This window comes from Chinchilla lanigera, unplaced genomic scaffold (genome assembly GCF_000276665.1).
Source record: "Chinchilla lanigera isolate Chin_1 unplaced genomic scaffold, ChiLan1.0 scaffold00014, whole genome shotgun sequence".
NCBI classification, from domain to species: domain Eukaryota; kingdom Metazoa; phylum Chordata; class Mammalia; order Rodentia; family Chinchillidae; genus Chinchilla; species Chinchilla lanigera.
In genome coordinates, this window is record NW_004955415.1 from 13,631,427 (window position 1) to 13,651,751 (window position 20,325).

The 20,325-nt window shown below is 47.4% G+C and overlaps 2 protein-coding genes across 5 annotated transcripts; one reads left to right on the forward strand and one right to left on the reverse strand.

The window, feature by feature from the left end:
- The first annotated feature begins 6,078 nt into the window (after window positions 1-6,078).
- Window positions 6,079-11,383, forward strand: Nop56 (NOP56 ribonucleoprotein). Its single transcript, XM_005380758.2, has 12 exons — window positions 6,079-6,171; window positions 6,326-6,415; window positions 6,741-6,855; window positions 7,533-7,694; window positions 7,840-8,038; window positions 8,400-8,587; window positions 8,669-8,820; window positions 8,980-9,080; window positions 9,435-9,583; window positions 9,808-9,929; window positions 10,113-10,250; window positions 10,913-11,383. The coding sequence occupies exons 1-12, from the start codon at window positions 6,169-6,171 to the stop codon at window positions 11,282-11,284; spliced, it is 1,791 nt and encodes a 596-aa protein (XP_005380815.1). The 5' UTR covers window positions 6,079-6,168; the 3' UTR covers window positions 11,285-11,383.
- Idh3b (isocitrate dehydrogenase 3 (NAD+) beta) lies at window positions 11,378-17,597 on the reverse strand. Of its 4 annotated transcripts, none has more exons than XR_001233227.1 (13): window positions 17,544-17,597; window positions 17,331-17,405; window positions 17,102-17,200; window positions 16,878-16,998; window positions 13,793-13,853; window positions 13,586-13,718; window positions 13,350-13,483; window positions 13,155-13,257; window positions 12,915-13,061; window positions 12,621-12,715; window positions 12,449-12,509; window positions 11,611-11,828; window positions 11,378-11,502 (listed from the first exon to the last, which is right to left on the reverse strand). XR_001233227.1 is itself a non-coding variant. In XM_013512289.1 (12 exons), exons 1-12 carry the CDS (start codon window positions 17,577-17,579, stop codon window positions 11,742-11,744), a joined length of 1,152 nt encoding a protein of 383 aa, XP_013367743.1. In that variant the 5' UTR covers window positions 17,580-17,597; the 3' UTR covers window positions 11,378-11,741. The 4 variants fall into 4 exon arrangements, 2 of the variants coding, with proteins under 2 accessions (XP_013367743.1, XP_013367744.1); XR_001233226.1 differs by having other exon boundaries at window positions 11,578-11,828; XM_013512289.1 differs by having other exon boundaries at window positions 11,378-11,828.
- Window positions 17,598-20,325: the final 2,728 nt, after the last annotated feature.

The following is a 20,325-nucleotide window of genomic DNA, read 5'->3' on the forward strand; positions in this document are numbered from 1 at the left end:
AGAAACTTTTAAAACCTAAGGATGGTAAAGACTTTCTCTCTTTTGGTTCCTAGGAAATAAAAACTAAAATATATTATTTGAGGGAAAAATCTCCAAGTGTGTACATGCCATTAACTGTTTTAAGGATTGCTTTTGAGTGCTGAGGATTATTATTAAGGACAGCTCTCTGCGGATCATGTCAGACAAGGTATCCTCCAGTGCAATATTAGTTTGGAAAAGGTGCAAAAAGGCTCAAGGCCATAGCTGGGATAGAAGATGTATAGAACATTGAGCAATTTCTCTCACTAAACCATAACCCAACTTCCTAACTGCCTTGTAAAGATATAACAAATTGATGCCTATAAGACTACAAAGTGCCAAACATTATGCTAAGTGCTCAGTAAATAAAGATATTGAAACAGGCATGGTAAGAGCCATCCTCAGGACAAACACAAATTATGGACCAAGCAAGGCATCTGATAATCCTAATCAACTGCTGGTCCTCAGAAGCTGCCAGGTCATCACTGCTGAAAAAGATAAAGGACCAACCCCAATATACTCCCTAATCTTTTGTGTCCACGTAAAGAAATGTTTTTCATATGTGTAACTAATCACCAAAGAATGCTGAGCAGCATCTTTGATTGTTTGGGTTTGTTTGTTTGTTTGTTTGTTTGAGGCCGGGTCTCACTACACAGTTCAGGCTGGCCTTGAACTCATGGCAATTCTCCTGCCTCAGCCTCCCAAGTGCTGAGATTACAGGCGTGTGTCATCATGCCTGGCTCTGGAGCACCTTTGAGAAAAGAGCCTAGAAAGTACTAGAAGCCCTTTCAAATCTGATGTGAGGAGTTTCTAACTGGGGAAATGTGTAAAGTGTCTCCATCTTGCGGTGATTTTAAATTGCACATTCTGCTTCTGTAGGTCCCCTTTGGTGCTGCCTACAGCAAAATTTCTGTTAATTTCTACATCAAGAACAAACCAGTTAGCTATAGACTGAGCTAAATGAAAAATGAGCCTTCTCAGTGGTTGAACAAAGTTATCTACACAGAAAAAACAAAAGTCAGGTGCTTCCTGGCTTTAAGCTTAACACGAAGCACACCTGGGAAAACCAGAGCCCCCACTGAGAGCTGCTGCCCATGCAGGACCCACTGGCAATCTGTCTCGTACATCAGTCACTTCCAAATTAATCTCCAACTGACCTGTTTGATGGAGAATCAAGAATCTAATCAACCCCAAACCACTCATCCTGGCTTCCTTTCAAAGCCTCTTATAGTCTGTTATTTTTTTTGTCGGGGAGGGTGTTGGGTTTTTTTTCCAGTACCGGAAATCGAACTCACGACCTTGAGCTTGCCAGGCAGGCGCTGTGCCACTGAGCTAAACCCCAAACCCCAACCTCTTATAGTCTGCATCTTCACATTCTAAATTGTTCAGTATTTTGTCTCTACTGACCAGGCTGAACGTTCAACCTCCACCACATTCTTCCCTGGTTTCTGACTTTTGCTTCCGCTCTATTCACCTTCCATCTTTAAATGCCTGCACACTGTCCTCTGGGTACCTAAATCCCTTCTAGTTCCAAAGCCTACCCCAAGGAACACTAAGCCAGCCAGCCTCCATACCCTTGCACTGGAGCCTCGGATTACAGTCATCTCCTAGGACTGTCACCTCTGAAGTCAGAGATCATGGTAATGCTTACCACTGCTTTCACTATCCTCTCAGATTTCTGGCTCACTGTCACTTCGAATGCCACCTCTCCATTTCACTGGGATTTGAACCTCACTTCACTGGGATTTGAACTCAGTTTTGCTTACTTGATTCATATTCACTATTGCATACCAAATCACCCCTAAATTTTGTGGAGAGGGACATTCTACAGTTTACCTTTCAATGTATTACCTATGTGGGACTTTGAGCCTGACCAAGCCATATGATTGATTCTGGAAGAAGCCTAGCAAAAGCATTAATGTAATAAAGAAATGCAAGCAGGACCTTAGTCCCTGTGGAAAGCCACTAGAACACTAGGTCCTTTGCTGAGATATGTCTGTAGGAATGATAACATAACTGCTAGTTAAGTCAAAGTCCACTTCCTGTGATAATTAAGCTGTACGGCCATCGCTAATCCTGTTAATGATTCCTCCCATTTTCCCTGTTCCTGCTTTTGTGAGAATCCCAATAAAAGGCTAAAGAAAATTGTAATCGAGGCTTCAATCCTAGAGGCTGATCCCATAACTGTTTCTTTTGTTTTTCTTTTCATCCACTGCACTTCGCTTTCGGGACCTGTCACCCCACACAGAAATCAACATATAACCAACAAAATTTAATGGCTCAAACCCACTATGTATTATTTCTCATAATTCTGTGGGTACACAGGGAACAACTGGGGGCTCTTCTGCTGATCTCATTTGGGATCTCATGTGGCCGCCATCAAGAGAGGGGCAGGATCTTGGTGGGGCAGCTGGAGAGGCTGAGCTTCTGTCCCTTTCCGTGTCTCACCGGCAGAGTAGGTGAACTTTTTTCTTTTGCAGTATAAGAGATGGAACTCATGGGCCTCGCACTTGGGCAAGTGCTATACCACTGAGCTACAACCCAGCTCTTTTTACTTTTTACTTCAATTCAATCTTCTAATTCTGCCTGGGCCTGCCCTAGGCACTGGGATTACAGGTGTGGGCCACCACGCCTTGCCTATAGGTGCACTTCGTATGAGGCAACTCAGGGATCCCCAGAATGCAAAAGGTTGAGGCCTACGACTGGCCAAGAATCACTTCTGCCATGGTCCATTGGCTAAAGCAAGTGAGACCCAGCCCAATTCAGTGTGGGACACAGGACCTGACATCAGGAGGCAAGGTTCTCTGTGGCCATTTTTGAAGTCCAGCTACCACAGGTGATCCTAGAACATCGAGCTGTACAAGTCTCTCATTACTTCATGCCCCTATGGACACCCACAAATAGAACATGAATGGATATTCTTTGATAGGTCCTTCAGGCAGTAGAGAGGACAACAGCTTGGAGAGGGAGAAGATAGATTTTGCTGAAGTCCACTTTGGTGGTGAAAATCTCAACCTACGCTGGAACAACAAACCTACCTACCAGCGCAAAGGAGCTGTCTGTCTATGACATCACCTGCTCCACTCTGGGGTCAGGATTATAAACTCGGGGGAAAATACTAAAGAAGCCAAAAGAACTCTTCACCCTCATCTAATCACAGTCTCACTAGTTGAAGTGTACTTTCTTCAGCTATCTAAATCAGCAAACAACTTCCTTCAGCCCATTTGTAGCCAATGGGTTCAAATCTAACCAAGTATGACTGTGGTTCCCTTTTGGCTCTTTGAGTGACTCTCAGGGACCTTTTTTTAAATCTTGATCTAAAACACAGGAATGTAAGTTTATATAGTTCATATATAATATATATGAATACATATGAAAGCTATGTTTCATGTATATATGTGTATCTCTGTGTGCACACCTGAGACATTTTACAAATCAACGCTGCTTACTCTGTACAACATAAATTTATTTCCTGTTTGCTTTAATTTGATCTTTCTTTATTTCATTTTTTGGTTTTTTGAGAGCTTGTTTGGAGGTTCTAGCAAGGGAGCGCAGCTACTCATATACCCCTGACCAAGGAACAGTCTTCCTCTATCGGGGGTGGTCATCCTCTTCAACCTAGTGAGAAGCTTTGGGAGGGATGCACGTGGAGCGTTGAAGGAGGAAGGGGACACCCAACTAGCCAGCCAGATCAGCTGAATCAACCCTGGAGATCAATGGGGTGACAGATGTCATAGCTAGATCACCCTCACAACCTTTCTTTTTGGTTTCTGAGACTTGATCTTGCTATATAGTTTAGGCTGGCCCTGAACTCACTTCAACCCTCCCGAGTGCTGGGATTTAAGCACTACCGCATCTGGCCTTAATTTGATTTCTTTTTTTGTTCTTTTTGAGACAGTCTCACTATGCATTTTAGGTTAGTCTTGTATTCACTTTGTAGCCCAGGTTGGCCTTGAACTCGCAACAATCCTCCTGCCTCAGCCTCCCAAGCACTGGGATTACAGGCACTGCTGGGATTATAGGCATGTAAACCATGCCCAGCAATTTGATTTCTTAAAAGCTTGTCATGAAATTAATTTTGCAATCCATTAATGGATTCTGACTTTTCACTTAGAAATCCCTTTCTGCAACCCCACAATGATTTTGAATTAAGTATAAAAATAATGAAGTAAACCAAAGTCATAGCATTGATATTTTCCTTTACATTTTGTAAGCATTCTTTTAATTTGGTTTTTCAAATATTTAAGAGGCTAATACACTAAAGCATGTAGTAGATTAATGTTGCAATTCCATTTTAAACTCAGGAATCAGACTTAAGATTATAATTAGATAGGTGCAACAATGTAACCACATCTGTAATTAACACTGAGATTATGAGCTTTTTAAAATCCCCAAACCAGCTGGGCGTGGTGGCCCACATCCCAGCACTGGAGAGGCTGAGGCAGGAGGATTGCTGAGTTAGAGGCCAGCCTGGACTACAAAATGAGCTCAAGGCCAGCCTGAACTGCATAGAGACCCTGTTTCAAAAAAAAAAAAGAAAAACAAAAAAAAAAATAAATAAAATCCACAAACCATAGGCCAGGCCTATAATTCTGCACTTGGGAGGCCGAGGCAGGAGGAGCAGTTACTTCAAGGCCACCCTGGGCTACATACTGAGTTCAATGCCAGCCTGAACCACATAGCAAAATCCTATGGGCTGGGGATTAGCTCAGCGGCACAGCGCCTGCCTGGCAAGCACAAGGTCATGAGTTCGATTCCTGGTACTGGAAAGAAAAAAAAAATGATTCTGTCTCCAAAAAGCCCCCAAAATTAAAAAAGATAAATAAACATAAGAGTGAGCTTAAAAAAAAAAAAAAAAAAAAAAAAGAAAAAAAAACCAAGCTAAATACTTGGATTTTTGTCAAGTCACTGAATTGGTTAAGAAAAAAAATTTTAGCCAGGCGTGAGACAGGAGAATCGCCGCGAGTTCGAGGTCAGCCTGGGCTACAAAGTCAGTTTAAGGCCTGGCTGAACTACATAGCAAGACACTGTCTAAAAAGAAAAAAAGCCAGGCATGGTGGCGCACACCTGTAATCCCAGCACTCGGAAGATGGAGGCAAGATTGGCAGGAGTTCGAGGTCAGCCTGGGCTACATAGAGACCTTGTCTCAAAAAACAAAACAAAAATTATAAACCTGGCTAATAGTCGTGAGAATTTAACTTATAAAAACCCGAGAAGAATTAATTTACCAAAGTATACATCCCTTAAAGATAACCTGGGTTTGGATTTTTTAACTCTAATATTAATTACTTAAACCAAAAAATTTTAAAACCATCACCTGAGTGCCCAAAAGCGGAAGATATAGAAGCGGCTCCCATCTCCTCCGAGCTACTCGCTTTGGAGAATTTAAAGCCGATCCCAGCCAGCGAGCAACACGTGGTCGCGCGGAAGAAGCTAGGTCCTGTGAAGCAGAGCAAGAAATCGGCCTAGGGAGACGTGGGGTCGTCTTTCTTTCTACGTTATTTCCTGCCACCATCTTGTTTTCTTTTTTTTAATAACAGTAAAGAAAATCTAAACGCACGAAAAAGACAGGGGGTGGGGGGCTGGCACCCCAACGCTCCAGGCCTCGCTCCTGTCCAGAAAGGAGGAAGCGGCACAGGCTCCCCGGGCTCCCCGGGGTGGTCCCCGAGGGGAGGAGGGGGCGCGGGGGTCCGGCGGTGAAGGGCGCACAGGGTCTGCGCCCGAGGTCACCAGCGCCGCCTCCGCGACCCTCTATCTCGGACGGCCGCCGCGGCCCACGTGGAACTTCTCGCCCCGACTGCACTAAGCTTTGCTGCCCACCACATATATGGTGAGGTCAAACGGGATCGGACTAGCTGCACTAGCGCTTTTCCAAGCCATTTTGCGGCCTCCAGACCCGGCAAAATCCCCAGCCACCGCACTATCCCGCGCAGCCGCAGAAGTCCGAAAAAAACCTGTCAGCCCGCGTTTCGCGCCACCGGCACCCACCCTCCGGACGATACCACTTGGTCAATCCTCCTCCGAAGGCCCAACAATGGTATCGTCCCTAGCTTCTGACTGGTCAATCTTCAGAAGGCGTGGTTTCTGGTTCCTGCTTCCGCGCGCCGGAGTCTGCTCGCCGCATTGGGAGCCGGTGAAAGAGCAGACGCCATGGTGAGCAGTGGGTATGGGTTGTGGGCTATGCGAAGGCCGTGGTGTGGCTCTAGCTTCGAGTTGCAGCCATTTCCTGAGTTGGGTCCTGCTCTGAGAGCGGAGCCAGGCCGACCTGGGAGCCTCGCTGACGTACGCCCCCGGGCTCCCGTTCCAGGTTCTGCTGCATGTGCTTTTCGAGCACGCGGTCGGCTACGCGCTTTTCACGCTGAAGGAAGTGGAGGAGATCAGCCTGCTGCAGCCGCAGGTGGGTGAGATCGGTAGGCTCGCCTGGCACCACTGCAGCCCCCGGGCTGCCGAGCCCCAGCATGCACCGCGCGCTCCCACGTGGCCGGCCGCGCGGGGTGGGGGGGGCTCGGCTGGAAAGGCTCTGGAGCGGGGGTCTTTATCTTAATTCGTGGTTAGAATTGTTTACGAGTGGTGAGGGGTAGGCTTCCCATACTTTACGCCGTAGAGATAAAATACTGTTGAGATGCGGGGTCCAAGCATCGGTATATTTTAGTAATGGCCATGGCCGTTCACTGTACTGTAGAGGTTAGAGCGAAGAAAGACATCCGTCGTTTTCCTCACAGGTGGAGGAGTGTGTGCTCAACCTGGGCAAGTTCCACAGCATCGTTCGCCTGGTGGCGTTTTGTCCATTTTCCTCTTCCCAGGTTGCCTTAGAAAATGCCAATGCCGTGTCTGAAGGTGAGTGCACAGGGAGTTACTGAGATGTGGTTCCTGCTAATAGACCTCTTAAGTGGGTTTATACTAGTAATTTCCTTGGCGTGGTTTATTACAAATGTGTGCTGGGTGCTATTTGAGATTTATACGATGTGATCTAAAACTGTTGGTCCTCACTCAATTGCTCAAGGTCTGAGAAGTATGGAAGACTAAGTGTTAGGTAGCACACAATCTGGCATTTAGGTTTTATTTTCTTGTTGGCATTATAATTAATTCCAAATGGGATGGGGTCTGTGTCCAAGTTTGTCTACACGCAAATATTGCATGTGGTTCTTCACTGTGTCTTCTAATTTATTGGAAAGGGCTATTATGATACAGGCCAAGAAAAAGGGGTTTGGTCCCAGAAGGCAAATCAGGCACTGAATACTTAAAGACAGGTTAAAGACTGGTGCTTTTGGTCCCGAGTGGATTTTCTCCCATTCAAACCAGGCTTTGCAGTGATGACTTGTGAAATCTGTCAATCCCCTGAATGTAGTCACTGATGTCTCCATGTCTCTGAGCAATGCCTAAAGGGAGAACCTTAAGCATGCCATTCCATAGGTCTGCACGGGACCAGTATAAACTGAGGAGATAAATGAGATCCTTTTGTAATTTAAGCAGTCTTCAGTATGTTAGTGGGAGCTCTGTTCTTTTCCCCTGAGGCATCGTTCATGAGGACCTCCGTCTGCTCCTGGAGACCCATCTGCCACCCAAAAAGAAGAAAGTACTCTTGGGAGTTGGGGACCCCAAGATTGGTGCTGCTATACAAGAGGAGTTGGGATACAACTGCCAGACTGGAGGCGTGATAGCTGAGATCCTACGAGGTGAGATGCTCCTGAAGTTCTTGACAACTTCAAGGAGGGTTCTGGGAACTTACTAGGGTGCTTGAGGTTGCTTGCGGGAAGGCCTACCCCTGGGTGTGTCAGATCCAGGTCAGATCCTTGCTAACAGTCCTAACCTTACTCTTAGGAGTTCGTCTGCACTTCCATAACCTGGTTAAGGGTCTGACAGATCTGTCAGCTTGTAAAGCCCAGCTAGGGCTGGGACACAGCTACTCTCGTGCCAAGGTTAAATTTAACGTGAACCGGGTGGACAACATGATCATCCAGTCCATCAGTCTCCTGGACCAGCTGGACAAAGATATCAATACCTTTTCTATGCGTGTCAGGTAAGGTGCAGCGTTTGATCTGTGGTTTGATCTGTAGCTAATTTTTCATCCTGAGGTCAAGACTGATCCATTCCTGTGGGGTGGGCTGTGTGGGCTGCAGTCGTGCCTCCTGTGCTTACCACAGGCAGTGTCCTTACGCTGACTGTATAGAAAAAGGAGGAAGAGTAAACCTGCCCCATATACACCTCAGCCCAGGCCTGTGCCTTGTCTGTATTGTGAATGGGGAGACATAGGCTTGAGGGGATTTGAGTCTAACTTGTTCCTGTCAACTCCAGACAAAATAGGTCTGGAAAGGGCTGAGGCTATGACTGTTGTTTTGAGGTGTGGCAGCTGGGCCAGACAGCGATTATTCTCTTTGCAGGGAGTGGTATGGGTATCACTTTCCAGAGCTGGTGAAGATCATCAATGACAACGCCACATACTGCCGCCTTGCTCAGTTCATTGGAAACCGAAGGGAGCTGAATGAGGAAAAACTGGAGAAGCTGGAGGAGCTGACGATGGATGGGGCCAAGGCTAAGGCTATTCTGGATGCCTCGCGGTCCTCCATGGGTCAGTGCAGAGGCTGGCAACTGGCAAAAGGTATGGGACTCTGAATATCTAGCCCCTTTTTTCACTCTAGGTGTTTCCTAGGCATGGACATATCTGCCATCGACTTGATAAACATCGAGAGCTTCTCCAGTCGAGTGGTGTCTTTGTCAGAGTACCGCCAGAGCCTACACACTTACCTCCGCTCCAAGATGAGCCAAGTAGCCCCCAGCCTGTCAGCCCTAATTGGGGAAGCGGTGCGTGGTGGGGAACACAAGTGGGGGACTAGGAATGTTATTCTGCACTGCTATACTTTTAGACCCACAGCATCTTCTCCAGTTGGGTGTGACAGGGAGGGGGAAAGCAGGGGTATGCAGCTCAGGTCAGCGATTTCTCCTCCTTCAATCTTTCTCCAGGTAGGCGCACGTCTCATTGCTCATGCTGGCAGCCTCACCAACCTGGCCAAGTATCCAGCATCCACAGTGCAGATCCTTGGGGCTGAAAAGGCCCTGTTCAGGTACCCGTGAGGGCACCTGCCCAGATCCGGTGCCACTTCTGGTGCGCACTGCTTATTTGGGAATCACAGTGATGGCCTATCAGGGCTCCCTGACCCATGCAAACCTCTGTGGTGGGGGTGATGGCCAGTCCTGGTGTCTGAGTGATTCCCAGGGCCCAGCAAAGGGACGAAGTTTCCAGGTCAGCGACATTGGATGCCTTCTGTCTGCCTCTGGGAATTGTGTGTTGACATGTGTTGGGTTACATGATCCAGCCCAGCCTGAGGCTCACATTGGAGATTTGGGAGGGGAGGGTTTGGGAGGAGCTACCTAGGCTAATAGGATTGAAATTAAATTCTCCACTAAATATTCTTCAGAGCCTTGAAGACAAGGGGTAACACACCAAAATATGGACTCATTTTCCACTCCACCTTCATTGGCCGAGCAGCTGCCAAGAACAAAGGCCGCATCTCCCGGTACCTGGCTAACAAGTGCAGTATTGCCTCCAGAATCGATTGCTTCTCTGGTATGAGTGGGAGGGTTGGCATTTGGTGGGGCTGGGAGGAAAGGGGGGCTGACTACCTTAACAGCTTCCACAGTGATGGTAATATTTTTCGTCAACAGAGTTCTCCTAGTGAGTGTTGATACATTGGGTCTGAGTGAAGCTGAGGGTAGAACGAATCCTGCGAGGTAGTTTATCACTCTGGGGACTGACAGGCTTTTCTTCCCCACCCCCACCCACACGTCCAGAGGTGCCCACCAGTGTGTTTGGGGAGAAGCTTCGAGAACAAGTTGAGGAGCGCCTATCCTTCTATGAGACTGGAGAGATTCCACGAAAGAATCTGGAGGTCATGAAGGAGGCAATGGTTCAGGTCAGTGGGCTTTGCTGGGTGGTGGAGAAATACTTGGCTGCTGGAGGTGATGAACTGTCTTGACCTGATCTTGTAGAATGGAGGCAAAAAAACTGATTTAATGAGCCTGATCCAGTAAAGCCAGAAAGGAGGCTGTAGTGAGCGAGGGCACTCCAGACCTTTTCAGCACTTTGCTTTTGCCAGGCAGAGGAAGCTGCTGTTGAAATCACCAGGAAGTTGGAGAAACAGGAGAAGAAGCGCTTGAAGAAGGAAAAGAAGCGACTGGCTGCACTGGCTGCTCTGGCATCTTCAGAAAACAGCAGTACTCCAGAGGAGCATGAGGTCAGTCTCAGCAAGTCAGCCCTCCGGGATCCTAGGTTGTAGGATTTTCAGCAGCAGAACTGAGGGTGTGCCTTAAGCCGTGGTCTGGAGTCCAGGTTTTTGGATTGAAATACCTAAACTACCTCTTGATTCTACATAGGAAGGAGATAGGTGCTGAGACAACTTGCTCAAGAGCCCAAAGAGCTGGTTATAGCACACACCTGTTCCCTGGGCAAGTTGTGTTCTGTCCTCGACTGCTTCCCAGGACTCAACAGGGACTAGTGTAAATTGCTGCTCTGCTTGTTCTGATGTGTGTCCAGAAATGGTATGGTTTCACAGTTGGCATGGGTGCAGGGAGGTCTCCAACGTGCCAGGCTAGAACTGTTCCCCTGGGGCATTTAGTGCCATTTGCAATGTGGTTTCAGTTTTCCCCTTGGAATTTGGCATGATGGATGTATTGTGACCAGCATGGAGGGTTTTTGTACAGGTTAGAGGGCTGAGAAAATTTCTCATTACATGTTCTCCTTAACTTGTAATTTGGGGTAGCTCTGGGGATGGGTTTCCAAAATTACTGGCCAACCCAAAAAAAGCACTGGGCAGTTTGCCTTTCTGCCCTGACTTTAATGGGGAAATGCATGCACATACCACAGACAACACCTCTCAATACCTCTTTTCACCTTTAGGAGACACAGGAAAAACCCAAAAAGAAAAAAAAGCAAAAATTCCAGGAGGCTCCTCAGGAGAATGGAATGGATGAGCCATCTGTCTCTGCCTCCAAACCCAAGAAAAAGAAATCTTTTTCCAAGGAAGAGTTGATTAGTAGTGATCTGGAAGAGACAGCTGGTGGCAGCACAAGTCCACAGAAGAGGAAATCTTTGCCCAAGGAGGAAGCAGCTAGTGAACCAGAAGAGGCAGCCAGAAGTGTCCCCAAGAAAAAGAGAAAATTTTCTTCCAAGGAAGAGCCAGTCAGCAGTGGGCCTGAGGAGGCTGCTGCCAGCAAGGGCATCGCCAAGAAAAAGAAGAAAAAGCTTCAAAGAACACCCCAGGAAGATTAGAGTGGACATTCCCTGGGATAGGTGGGAGTAGGGTATACCCCAAGGTGATACTTCCCATGCCCTAAATCCCAGTCAATAAAAACAAGTCTGCAAAAATCAGTACATGTGTTTTATTGAACACCTTGTGTGGGCAGGACCTATGGGTGGGACAGGGCACCAATGACAGCCTCAGTGAAGTCGTGGCAAGTGGCATAGCCACCCATGTCGGAGGTCCGAACCTGTGGGGGAGAATGGTCAATCATCCTGCGGCCAAGGCCCCATCCCTGGTAACCCCACCACGATCACCCACATACACAGCTCCCTAAGGAAGCCAGCCTTGGGAGGACCTAGGCGCTGCCCAGGAAAGCGATTATGGTCCACTGCCTAGAGGTCAAGGTCTCTTCACTGGTCCACTGAACAGAAGGAATGGGTGTGTAGGTAGTAATGGTCCTTGTGAGGTTGGAGGGAATAAAGGGCTCTAGACCCCATGGGGGTGTAGATGGCCGATGACAGACTTGATGAAGTCCGTAGTGGTGCTGTAGCCGCCCATGTCTCGAGTCCGCACCTACAGCCACCACCGGCAATAGCCGTGGGGGAAAAAAGAAGAGAGCCCATGAAGCAGGGTCGGGCAGTGTGATCAGACATGGGACCCCAAGGTGCTGGAGGGCCAGGAAAGATGCTCTGCGGCAGGGATGGAAGAGGTAGCCAGGTGAGAAGAAGGGAGCTGCTTGCTCTTCTGAGCCATTGCACTGTGCTGCAGCCAAGGCAGGACAGCAGGCTGAGCAGAAGGGAAGAGACACGGGGAAGTGCACATCAGAGCAGGTGAGGTCACCTCAGGAAATGAAGACCAGGAGGGAGGAATGGCAATGAAGATGGGCTCCCAGGCGTGAAGATGATGCTGACACCTCCTCCCTGCCTGCTACCAGCCCCGCTGCACCACCCCAGCTACACATTCTGCATTCAGATGGCCCATGAGAGGGGCAATGGATAGAGCAGACAGGGAATAGCAGATGGGAGCTAAAAAGAGGCAAAGACCAAGAGGATAAAACAGCCTAAAGGAGGGAGGTAAAGAGCCCTGAGAGCCATAGAGCAAATATTCTGGGGACCTGACAAGGATGGAGGCCCATTCCAGGTTTCCCAGGGTGCAGTACCAAGGCCCTGAACCCGGCCCCTTTCCAAACTCACCTTGCCAACTTTGATCACCTTCTTCACCGCATCTGCAATCATGCTGGAATGATACTCAAGACTGTTGATGGGGACAGGAAGAAAGTCAGGCTCCTAGAACACCTCCATGAGTTCCCCACTTCCACTCCCCCTTACAACACCCAGCCTCCACCCCTAGCCTCTCTCAACCTACTTGAGATGCCGAAGCATGTTGGAAGCTGACAGCAGCATGGCAGTGGGGTTGGCTATGTTCCTGCCCACTGCCTGGGCAAATGGGTGTCGGGCACCCTGTGGAAAGAGAAAGCCAAAGTCACTGGGAGGAGGCAGGCTGAGGTCCAGAAGGAGCATTATGGTACAGGGTAGGCCAGTATCACCAAGTAGAGGCATAGAGATGGGGGAAGGCATTATTGGGATGAGGGAGGAACAGAAGGATACTTGAGGTCAGAGGAAAGGAGATACAGATGAGGGAGGAAATGCCCTCACTCACCGTCTCAAAAACTGCATATTCTGCACTGTAGCTCTCACCAGGGACCACACCAGCTCCCCCAACCAGGCCAGCAGCCAGATTGTCAATAATGTTCCCATAGAGATTGGGCATCACAAGCACATCAAACTGGTAAGGATTCTGCACAAGCTGAGGGGTGAGATGTGGGCATAAAGGAGACAGATGAATTCCAGTCCCCACTCCACCTCAACACCATGACTGGAGACACAGGGATGGTCTCACCTGCATGCAGCAGTTGTCTATGATCATGGTCTCAAACTTGATTTTGGGGTACAGTTCAGCAACTTCCTCACAGCACTGCAGGAATAACCCATCCCCAAGTTTCCTGTTCATGGGCCAAAGGAATGTAATCAGCCAGGAGAGTGACAGGGGGCCACCTCCCCAGGAATCCTTCCCATGCAAAGCCACGCCCCTCACATAATATTGGCCTTGTGGACAGCCGTGACCTTGTTCCTTCCCTTCTTGGTGGCGTAGTCAAAGGCAAACTTTGCAATCCGCTGAGATTTGGTTCGAGTAACAATCTTCAAGCACTCGATCACACCCCTTGCACTCTAGATGAGAAGGAAAGCAGCTGAGTGACGATGGGAAGGGCAAGAAGAAGCTCCGCCTTGCTTCCACCTCCACACTTGCCTCCCCAGTTTCCATAGCCTCACCTCATGCTCTAGAGAGCTGTATTCCCCTTCTGTCTGCTCTCGAATAATCACTAGATCTAGATTGTTGTGCCGAGTCACGTACCCAGGAAGGGACTTCACATGGACTACGTTGGCAAACAAGTCCAACTTACGCCTGAGGATGGACAGACATCAGCTCTGCACCAGGTGCCCAGCACCCCTCTAACTGAAGCCCCAGCACCCACCTACCTTAGCCGCATATCATAGGAAGCTAGTTCTCCCTTATACTCCATTGGGGTATGGATCTTTCCTGTGTAAACAAAATAGGGGAAGCACTGTAGGCCCAAGCCAAGCCCAAGGGACAGAGTCCAGTGTTCAGTTCCCCCAGGAACATAATGCAACCCAGGTTCCCCTCTCCCACTCCAAACCTGACTGTTAATTGCCTCTAAGTGCAAGGCACAAGAGACATTAATGTTATTAAAATCAGAAATATTTTTTTAAAATAACAAAATAAAATTAGAAATATTTAAACTGAGGTATGTTACTGCACACCTATAAATCCCAGCACTTAGGAGACTGAAGTAGGAGGATCACTGCAAATTTGAGCCTGGGCTATATAATGAGTTCAAGGCCAGCCTGAACTAAATAGTGAGACCCTATCTCAAGAAATAAAATAAAAGAAGAAATATTTAGTCTACTGCTTTACTTTTTTTTTTTTTGTCTTTTTGAGACAGAGTCTTAGCCAGGCATGGTGGCACACACCTGTAATCCCAGCACTTGGGAGGCTGAGGCAGGAGGACTGCTGCGAGTTCGAGACCAACCTGGGCTACAAAGTGAGCTCAAGGCCAGCCGGAACTGCATACTGAGACCTTGTCTCAAAAAAAAAAAAAAAAAAAGACAGGGTCTTGCTATGCAGTTCAGGCTGGCCTTGAGCTCACTTTATAGCCCAGGTTGGTCTCGAACTCACAAAAGATCCTTCTGCCTCAGCCTCCCAGCTGAGGCTATGCAGTTCAGGCTGGCCTTGAACTCACTTTGTAGCTGAGGCTGGCCTTAAACTCAACGATCCTCCTGCCTCAGCCTCCCGAGTGCTGGGATTACAGGCATGCACCACCACACCTGTCTTACTACTTTATTTATTTATGATAGGAAATTAACAATGGTTATTGTATTACATATTAGTATCTTCAATTTAGATACTCAGATAAACAAATACAGACATGTAAGATTAATCATACACTTAAACATTAACTGTTCCTTTCAACAGAGCAATAAAAGTCAGTAATACAACTATGTTAGCTATCCTGTGTAAACATATATACATATTTTTCCCCTTCTTTCTTTTCTCTTTTCCCTTATCTCAGTTGTTCTTTCCTTTTGAGCAGTTTCCTTTCCTTTACTTTAGTTTTGGTCACCATATTTATGTTGAAACTTCAAAGTAACCTAAAAAGATTTTTTTTTTCATTTTTATCATAGAAGAGCCTGAATTTAATAACAGGGTAAAAAACAATGCTAGGTGATCTATGATCTTCTTTGATATTTCTTTTTTTTTTTTTTCTGTCTTTTTGAGACAGGGTCTCCCTATGCAGTTCAGACTAGCCTTGAGCTCACTTTGTAGCTGAAGCTGGCCTCAAACTTGCAATGATCCTCCCGCCTCAGCCTCCCAAGTGCTGGGATTACAAGCATGTGCCACCAAGGCCAACTTTTTCTTTGATATTTCTATGTCTACTTATTTTACATTTTCTCAGCCAATACTTATTGAAAATCAAACTATGTCAGATAACAGTTATCAATCAAAAACCATACAACTCCTGCCCTCAAGGAGCCAGCAATGTGTAGGAGGAACACAGCTAATATAAAAGGCAATAAATACCATGTGAATAGTGTTAACAACATGCATAGGAGTACAGAGAAGGAATCCCCTCAGTAATAACAGGAAATGTCACAGAACAGCCAGCGCTTCAATCAGACTTTAGGTTAAGTGTGGGTTGAATAATGATCTCAAAAAATGGTATGTCCGTATCTTAATCCTAAGAATCTGTAAATGTGACCTTATGTGGAAAAGGGATCTTTGTAAATGTAATTAAGATTCTTGAGCTGAGTCTGGTGGTGTATGCCTATAATCCCAGCAGTCAGGAGGCTAGGCAGAAGGATTGCTTCGAACACGAGGACAGCCTGGGCTACACAGTGAGTTCAAGACCAGCCTGGACTAAGCAGTGAGACCTTGTCTCAAAAAAAAAAGAAAAAAAAAGAATTGATGATGAAACTGTCCTACAGTAGGGTAGGCTCTAAAACCAACAATAAATCCTTATAAAGAAGGAATACAGATACAAAGACACAAGCGGGGGAGGGGGAGCCATATGAAAATAAAGGGAAAGACTGAACATTTACAAGTCAAGGAACATCAAGAAGAGGCAGAAAAGATTCTCCCCTAAGCCTTCCGTAGGACTGTGGCTCTGCCATCACTTTAATTGCAGACTTCTGATTTCTAGAACTGAGCCAATAAATTTCTATTAATTTCAGCCAAGTTGGTGGTAGTCTGTTATTGCAGCCGTAAGAAACTACTACTGTATCATGAGCGAGTGAAGATTCTGACAAGTGGTACCAAAGGAAACACCTTCTGGGCAGAGGAAATAACATTAAGCCAAGGCAATACATATATTTGGAAACTAACGAAGTCTAGTGTGATCAAAGCACAGAACAAGGACTGTGGAAACCAACGCAGAACAGCTGAGGTCTAGCTTAAGAAGAACTTACTTTCTTACACTAAAGATGGACCTGGCAAAGTCTTACCAAACAAAGAGATAAAAAAAGACAGTAGGGGCAGCACTGAAAGCCAAAAAAATCTAACGAGAACAGTAAAGTACAGCAGCAAGAGAAGAAACAGAAAAAAAGGGCTGCCAGAAAGGGCATTCTAGAAACACCATTAACAAGACTTAATAATGAATGATGTTTCCGGGCATGGTGGCATACTCCTGTAATCCCAGCACTCGGGAGGCTGAGGCAGGAGGATCACTGCAAGCTCAAGACCAGCCTGGGCTCAAGGCCAGTCTGAACTACTTAGTCTACGTAGTGAGACACTGCCTCAGAAAGACAAAAAAAAAAAAAAAAAGAATGATGTCACCGCAGGACAAGACACCAAAACTATGGAGCTTTCCTGCACAGACAGCTAACAGTTGACATGACTCCTAGGTTCCCAATGAAAAGGAACAAATACGCAAGAACCAGCAATGGGAGCTCTACAAAGTTGATGTATTCTTACATGGCGAGGCTTACTGAACACTGCTCGTTTGACTTTAAATGACACATGCGCAGGGAGGCAAGGGGACACACATACCAATGATGGCCACTTTGTTCTCCTTCATAGAATTCAGCACCTGCTCCAGCTTCTCCTCAGAGGCCATGTTCTGCACCTCGCTCAGGTGGTGCTCCTGGAACTCCACCGGAACAGAAGCAGCCTTCAGGGACAGATCCCAAAGAGGGTAGCGTCAGGGTCGAGTAAGTCCTTTCCAAACCACCGAATCTCCCCTGCAGCCTGAGGGGTCACCCCAGGCCATTCACCTTGAACACCTCCTTGACAGCATGCATGAGCTCCGGCCCCACACCGTCTCCTGGCAGCATGGTCACAGGAAATGCGCCCTCCACCCTCACGTCTTGAGCCTGTGAATGGGGTCAACCAAGCTAGAGCTGGTGTGGGAGCAGGGCCGCAGAAAGAGGGTGGGAAGAAAGCAAGGTGGCGCGAGAACGCGACAGGCACTTGGGCGAAAATAGAGCGGGACGCAGTGCGTACCTGCGAAGCTGCATTCGCCTTGGCCGAGATACTCAGACACCTCCAGGAGCCGGGGTTCCGGGAGGCAACCACTGCCTGCGACAGACACAAGCGAGATTAGACCTGGGACCCCCGGACCACAACACCGCAGTGCCCTTGCCCTCCTTAGGAAACCCTGGGAAATAGCCTTCGCTTCTCCGCCCACCCCATCCCCGACGGGTCACCAGCCCTCACTCGGGTCAGCCAGCGGGCACCACTCAAAGCCGCCATGTTCTGTGCAGGAAGTCGCGCCGGACGTGACGTTAGAAGCTAGCGCGGCCCAGTCCCCCACTTCCGGCCTGTGCAGGCGCGCTTTAGCTGTGGTCTGGGTCCCGCTTACCTACGCCGACTGCCCAGTTACCTGTCTTCTCTTTAGGCTGCGGCGGGGGATGTTGGGTCATGGGACACAGAAGCACTGTGTCTATTGCTATGTTTTCAGTCGCCATACTAAAATGATGGTGAAACTTCAAAATAGCATGAAAGGAGAGCGTGTGCCTTTATCAAACGAGAACTTGAGTTGAAAAACAATTAAGGTTGGAAAACAATTCCGGGGAATAATTCGCTCTCGCCCTCTCTCTCCCGCTTCCCCTTTACAATACTGGGGATTGAACGCAGGCCCCTCCCTCCCAGACAGGGTCTCACTAAGTTGCTGAATTGCCCAACCTGGGCTGAACCTGGCGGTCCTCCTGCCTCAGGCTGCCAGAGCGCAGAGATTACAGGCAGGCACCACCACGCCCTGCCTGTATCTGCTTTCTTTCCTTTGAGGGGGTGGGGGGTGTTCCGGTACCGGGAACCGAACTCACGACCTTGCGCTTGCCAGGCAGGCGCTGTGCCTCTGAGCTAAATCCCCATCCCCAAAAACACTATTTGTTGTTGTTGTTGTTTTCCGGGTACCGGGAATCAAACTCATGACCTTGCGCTTACCGGACAGGCGCTGTGCCGCTGAGCTAAATCCCCAGACCCTGTATCTTCTTAATAGCATGAAAGGAGAGCGTGTGCCTTTATCAAACGAGAACTTGAGTTGAAAAACAATTAAGGTGTCTACGTGTTTTGTGTCTACGTGTTTTTTGCTCTTTTAACTAGTACTAACTGAATACTTGTGTGTCACGCACTAGGAGCATTAAATGGACGTCACATGGGGAGTGGGACAAGGTGGGTGCCTGGTTTCTCTTCCAGTCTCCTAACCTACCAGTTACACCGTGTTAATCAAGTTCCTCCATTGTTTTTTCTATAGGATCTTGTTCGTTGCTCTGGACAATTTTCCTAATATTTTATCAGAGGCTTGAACTCTCCAGGAAAAGCCTATAACTCTCCAGGAAATTAGTTAACATGTGAGATTAAAGGCAAATTTCAAACTAGATTTTTAAAGTTTCTAGTCTTGTTGTTTACCTGACTGAAAACAAAATAACACAGGAAGATACACCTGACCCAGCATCCTGGGTGTGAGTTTTACACTTTTTTTTTTTTTTTTTGTCTTCTGCAGACAGGGTCTCGAGCTGGGTGTGGTGGTGCACGCCTGTAATCCCAGCACTGGGGAAGCTAAGGCAGGAGGATTATTGCAAGTTCAAGGCCAACCTAGGCTACAGAGTGAGCTCAAGGCCAGCCTAAACTGCATACTGAGACCTGTCTCAAAAAGACAAGAAGAAAGAGAGACAGACGACAGACAGACAGACAGGCAGGGTCTCGCTATGCAGTTCAGGATGGCATTGAGCTCACTTTGTAGCCCAGGCTGGTCTCAAACTGACAACAATCCTCCTGCCTCAGCCTCAGGAGTGCTGGGAATACAGGCGTGCGCCACCACTCCCAGCGTGGGTGTGAGTTTTGAGTCGTCTGTCCAAGGGGACTAGGACCACTTGTTAAGAACTCAGGCTTGAGTCCCACCTCAGACTTGCTCAATCCAAATCCCAGGGTCAACACGAAGCCAGGTCCTGCTACCTCGAGGAACCAGCCCTTGTAAACCTCCTTGAGGGTCCTTTGTGCCTTTGATGAGATAACTCAATCAAGACACGTGGGTGGCTATGCAGAAATACAGGTGGAATCTATGGTAAAGTAGATATAGAGATAATTTGCCTTCAAGGGAGAAGGCAAGCAGTGCCTGCATCTGTACTAGGTGCAAGTCCAGATATCTTTTTATGCACACAAGATTTACTCCTGGAGTTCAGGGAGCTGTGGTGATTATGATGCTTTATCAACAGTTTTCTTCAAAGTCACCTTGGGATTGCAAAATGTCTTCCTTTGTTTTCACATGGTCAGGGTTCCCTCAGGAGCCTTAATCATTGTAAAAAACTTAGGAAAGAAATTTATGAAAGATAAATTGTTAATATACATCAGGTCCTGGCCAAAGGCACAAAGGCCTTTAAAGAACACTTTCTGATACTGCTGGGCTGTAGGCTATGGCAACCAAGAATCCTGTGTGCCTTGTTTTAGAAAGAGAGAGCCTAGGCCAGGAGAGGTGGCACACACCTGTAGTGCCAGCACTCAGGAGGCTGAGACAGAAAGATCACTGACAGATTAAACCCCATGGGCTTGGTAATGTTAAGCATGCACTCTACTACTGAGCTACACACCCCAGGCCCAGAAAACACGTTTTAAACAGGCTCTTCCACATGATAAAAAGTAAAGTTTGGGAACCATTAGTTAAGCCCTAGGTGTGATATTTCAGTACAAGGGAGAGGATACAGTGGTTCTAAGCTGGGGCCATGCACAGGCTATGCACTACCTTCTCTGCATTCCTTTAGGTGGTACATTCTCCTCTACAGTAGTGGCATGAAAAGGTTAGAAAATGTGTTTTGATCAAATGAAAAGTGTGATTGTAAAACATTATTACAGTTAATGTAATTTATTAGTACATAATATTAATATAAGATACCTCTCTATCTCGTCATATATCCCACAAAACAAATCAAAGAGAACACCACCACTTTGCCCCCATAGATTCCCTCGTCCTGATGCTTACCTTATTATTGCCATCTACTAC

Excerpts from the sequence above, each read along its gene's own strand:
- Idh3b (XM_013512289.1), bottom strand. The coding sequence starts at position 17,579 with ATGGCGGCTTTGAGTGGTGCCCGCTGGCTGACCCGA. Across the intron at positions 13,484-13,585 it reads ACAGCTCTCTAGAGCATGAG|AGTGCAAGGGGTGTGATCGA; the intron begins GTGAGGCTATGG and ends CTTCTCATCTAG. Across the intron at positions 13,062-13,154 it reads TAGACAACTGCTGCATGCAG|CTTGTGCAGAATCCTTACCA; the intron begins GTGAGACCATCC and ends CTCACCCCTCAG.
- Nop56 (XM_005380758.2), top strand. Across the intron at positions 8,039-8,399 it reads ACCTTTTCTATGCGTGTCAG|GGAGTGGTATGGGTATCACT; the intron begins GTAAGGTGCAGC and ends TTCTCTTTGCAG. Across the intron at positions 9,081-9,434 it reads GCTGAAAAGGCCCTGTTCAG|AGCCTTGAAGACAAGGGGTA; the intron begins GTACCCGTGAGG and ends AATATTCTTCAG.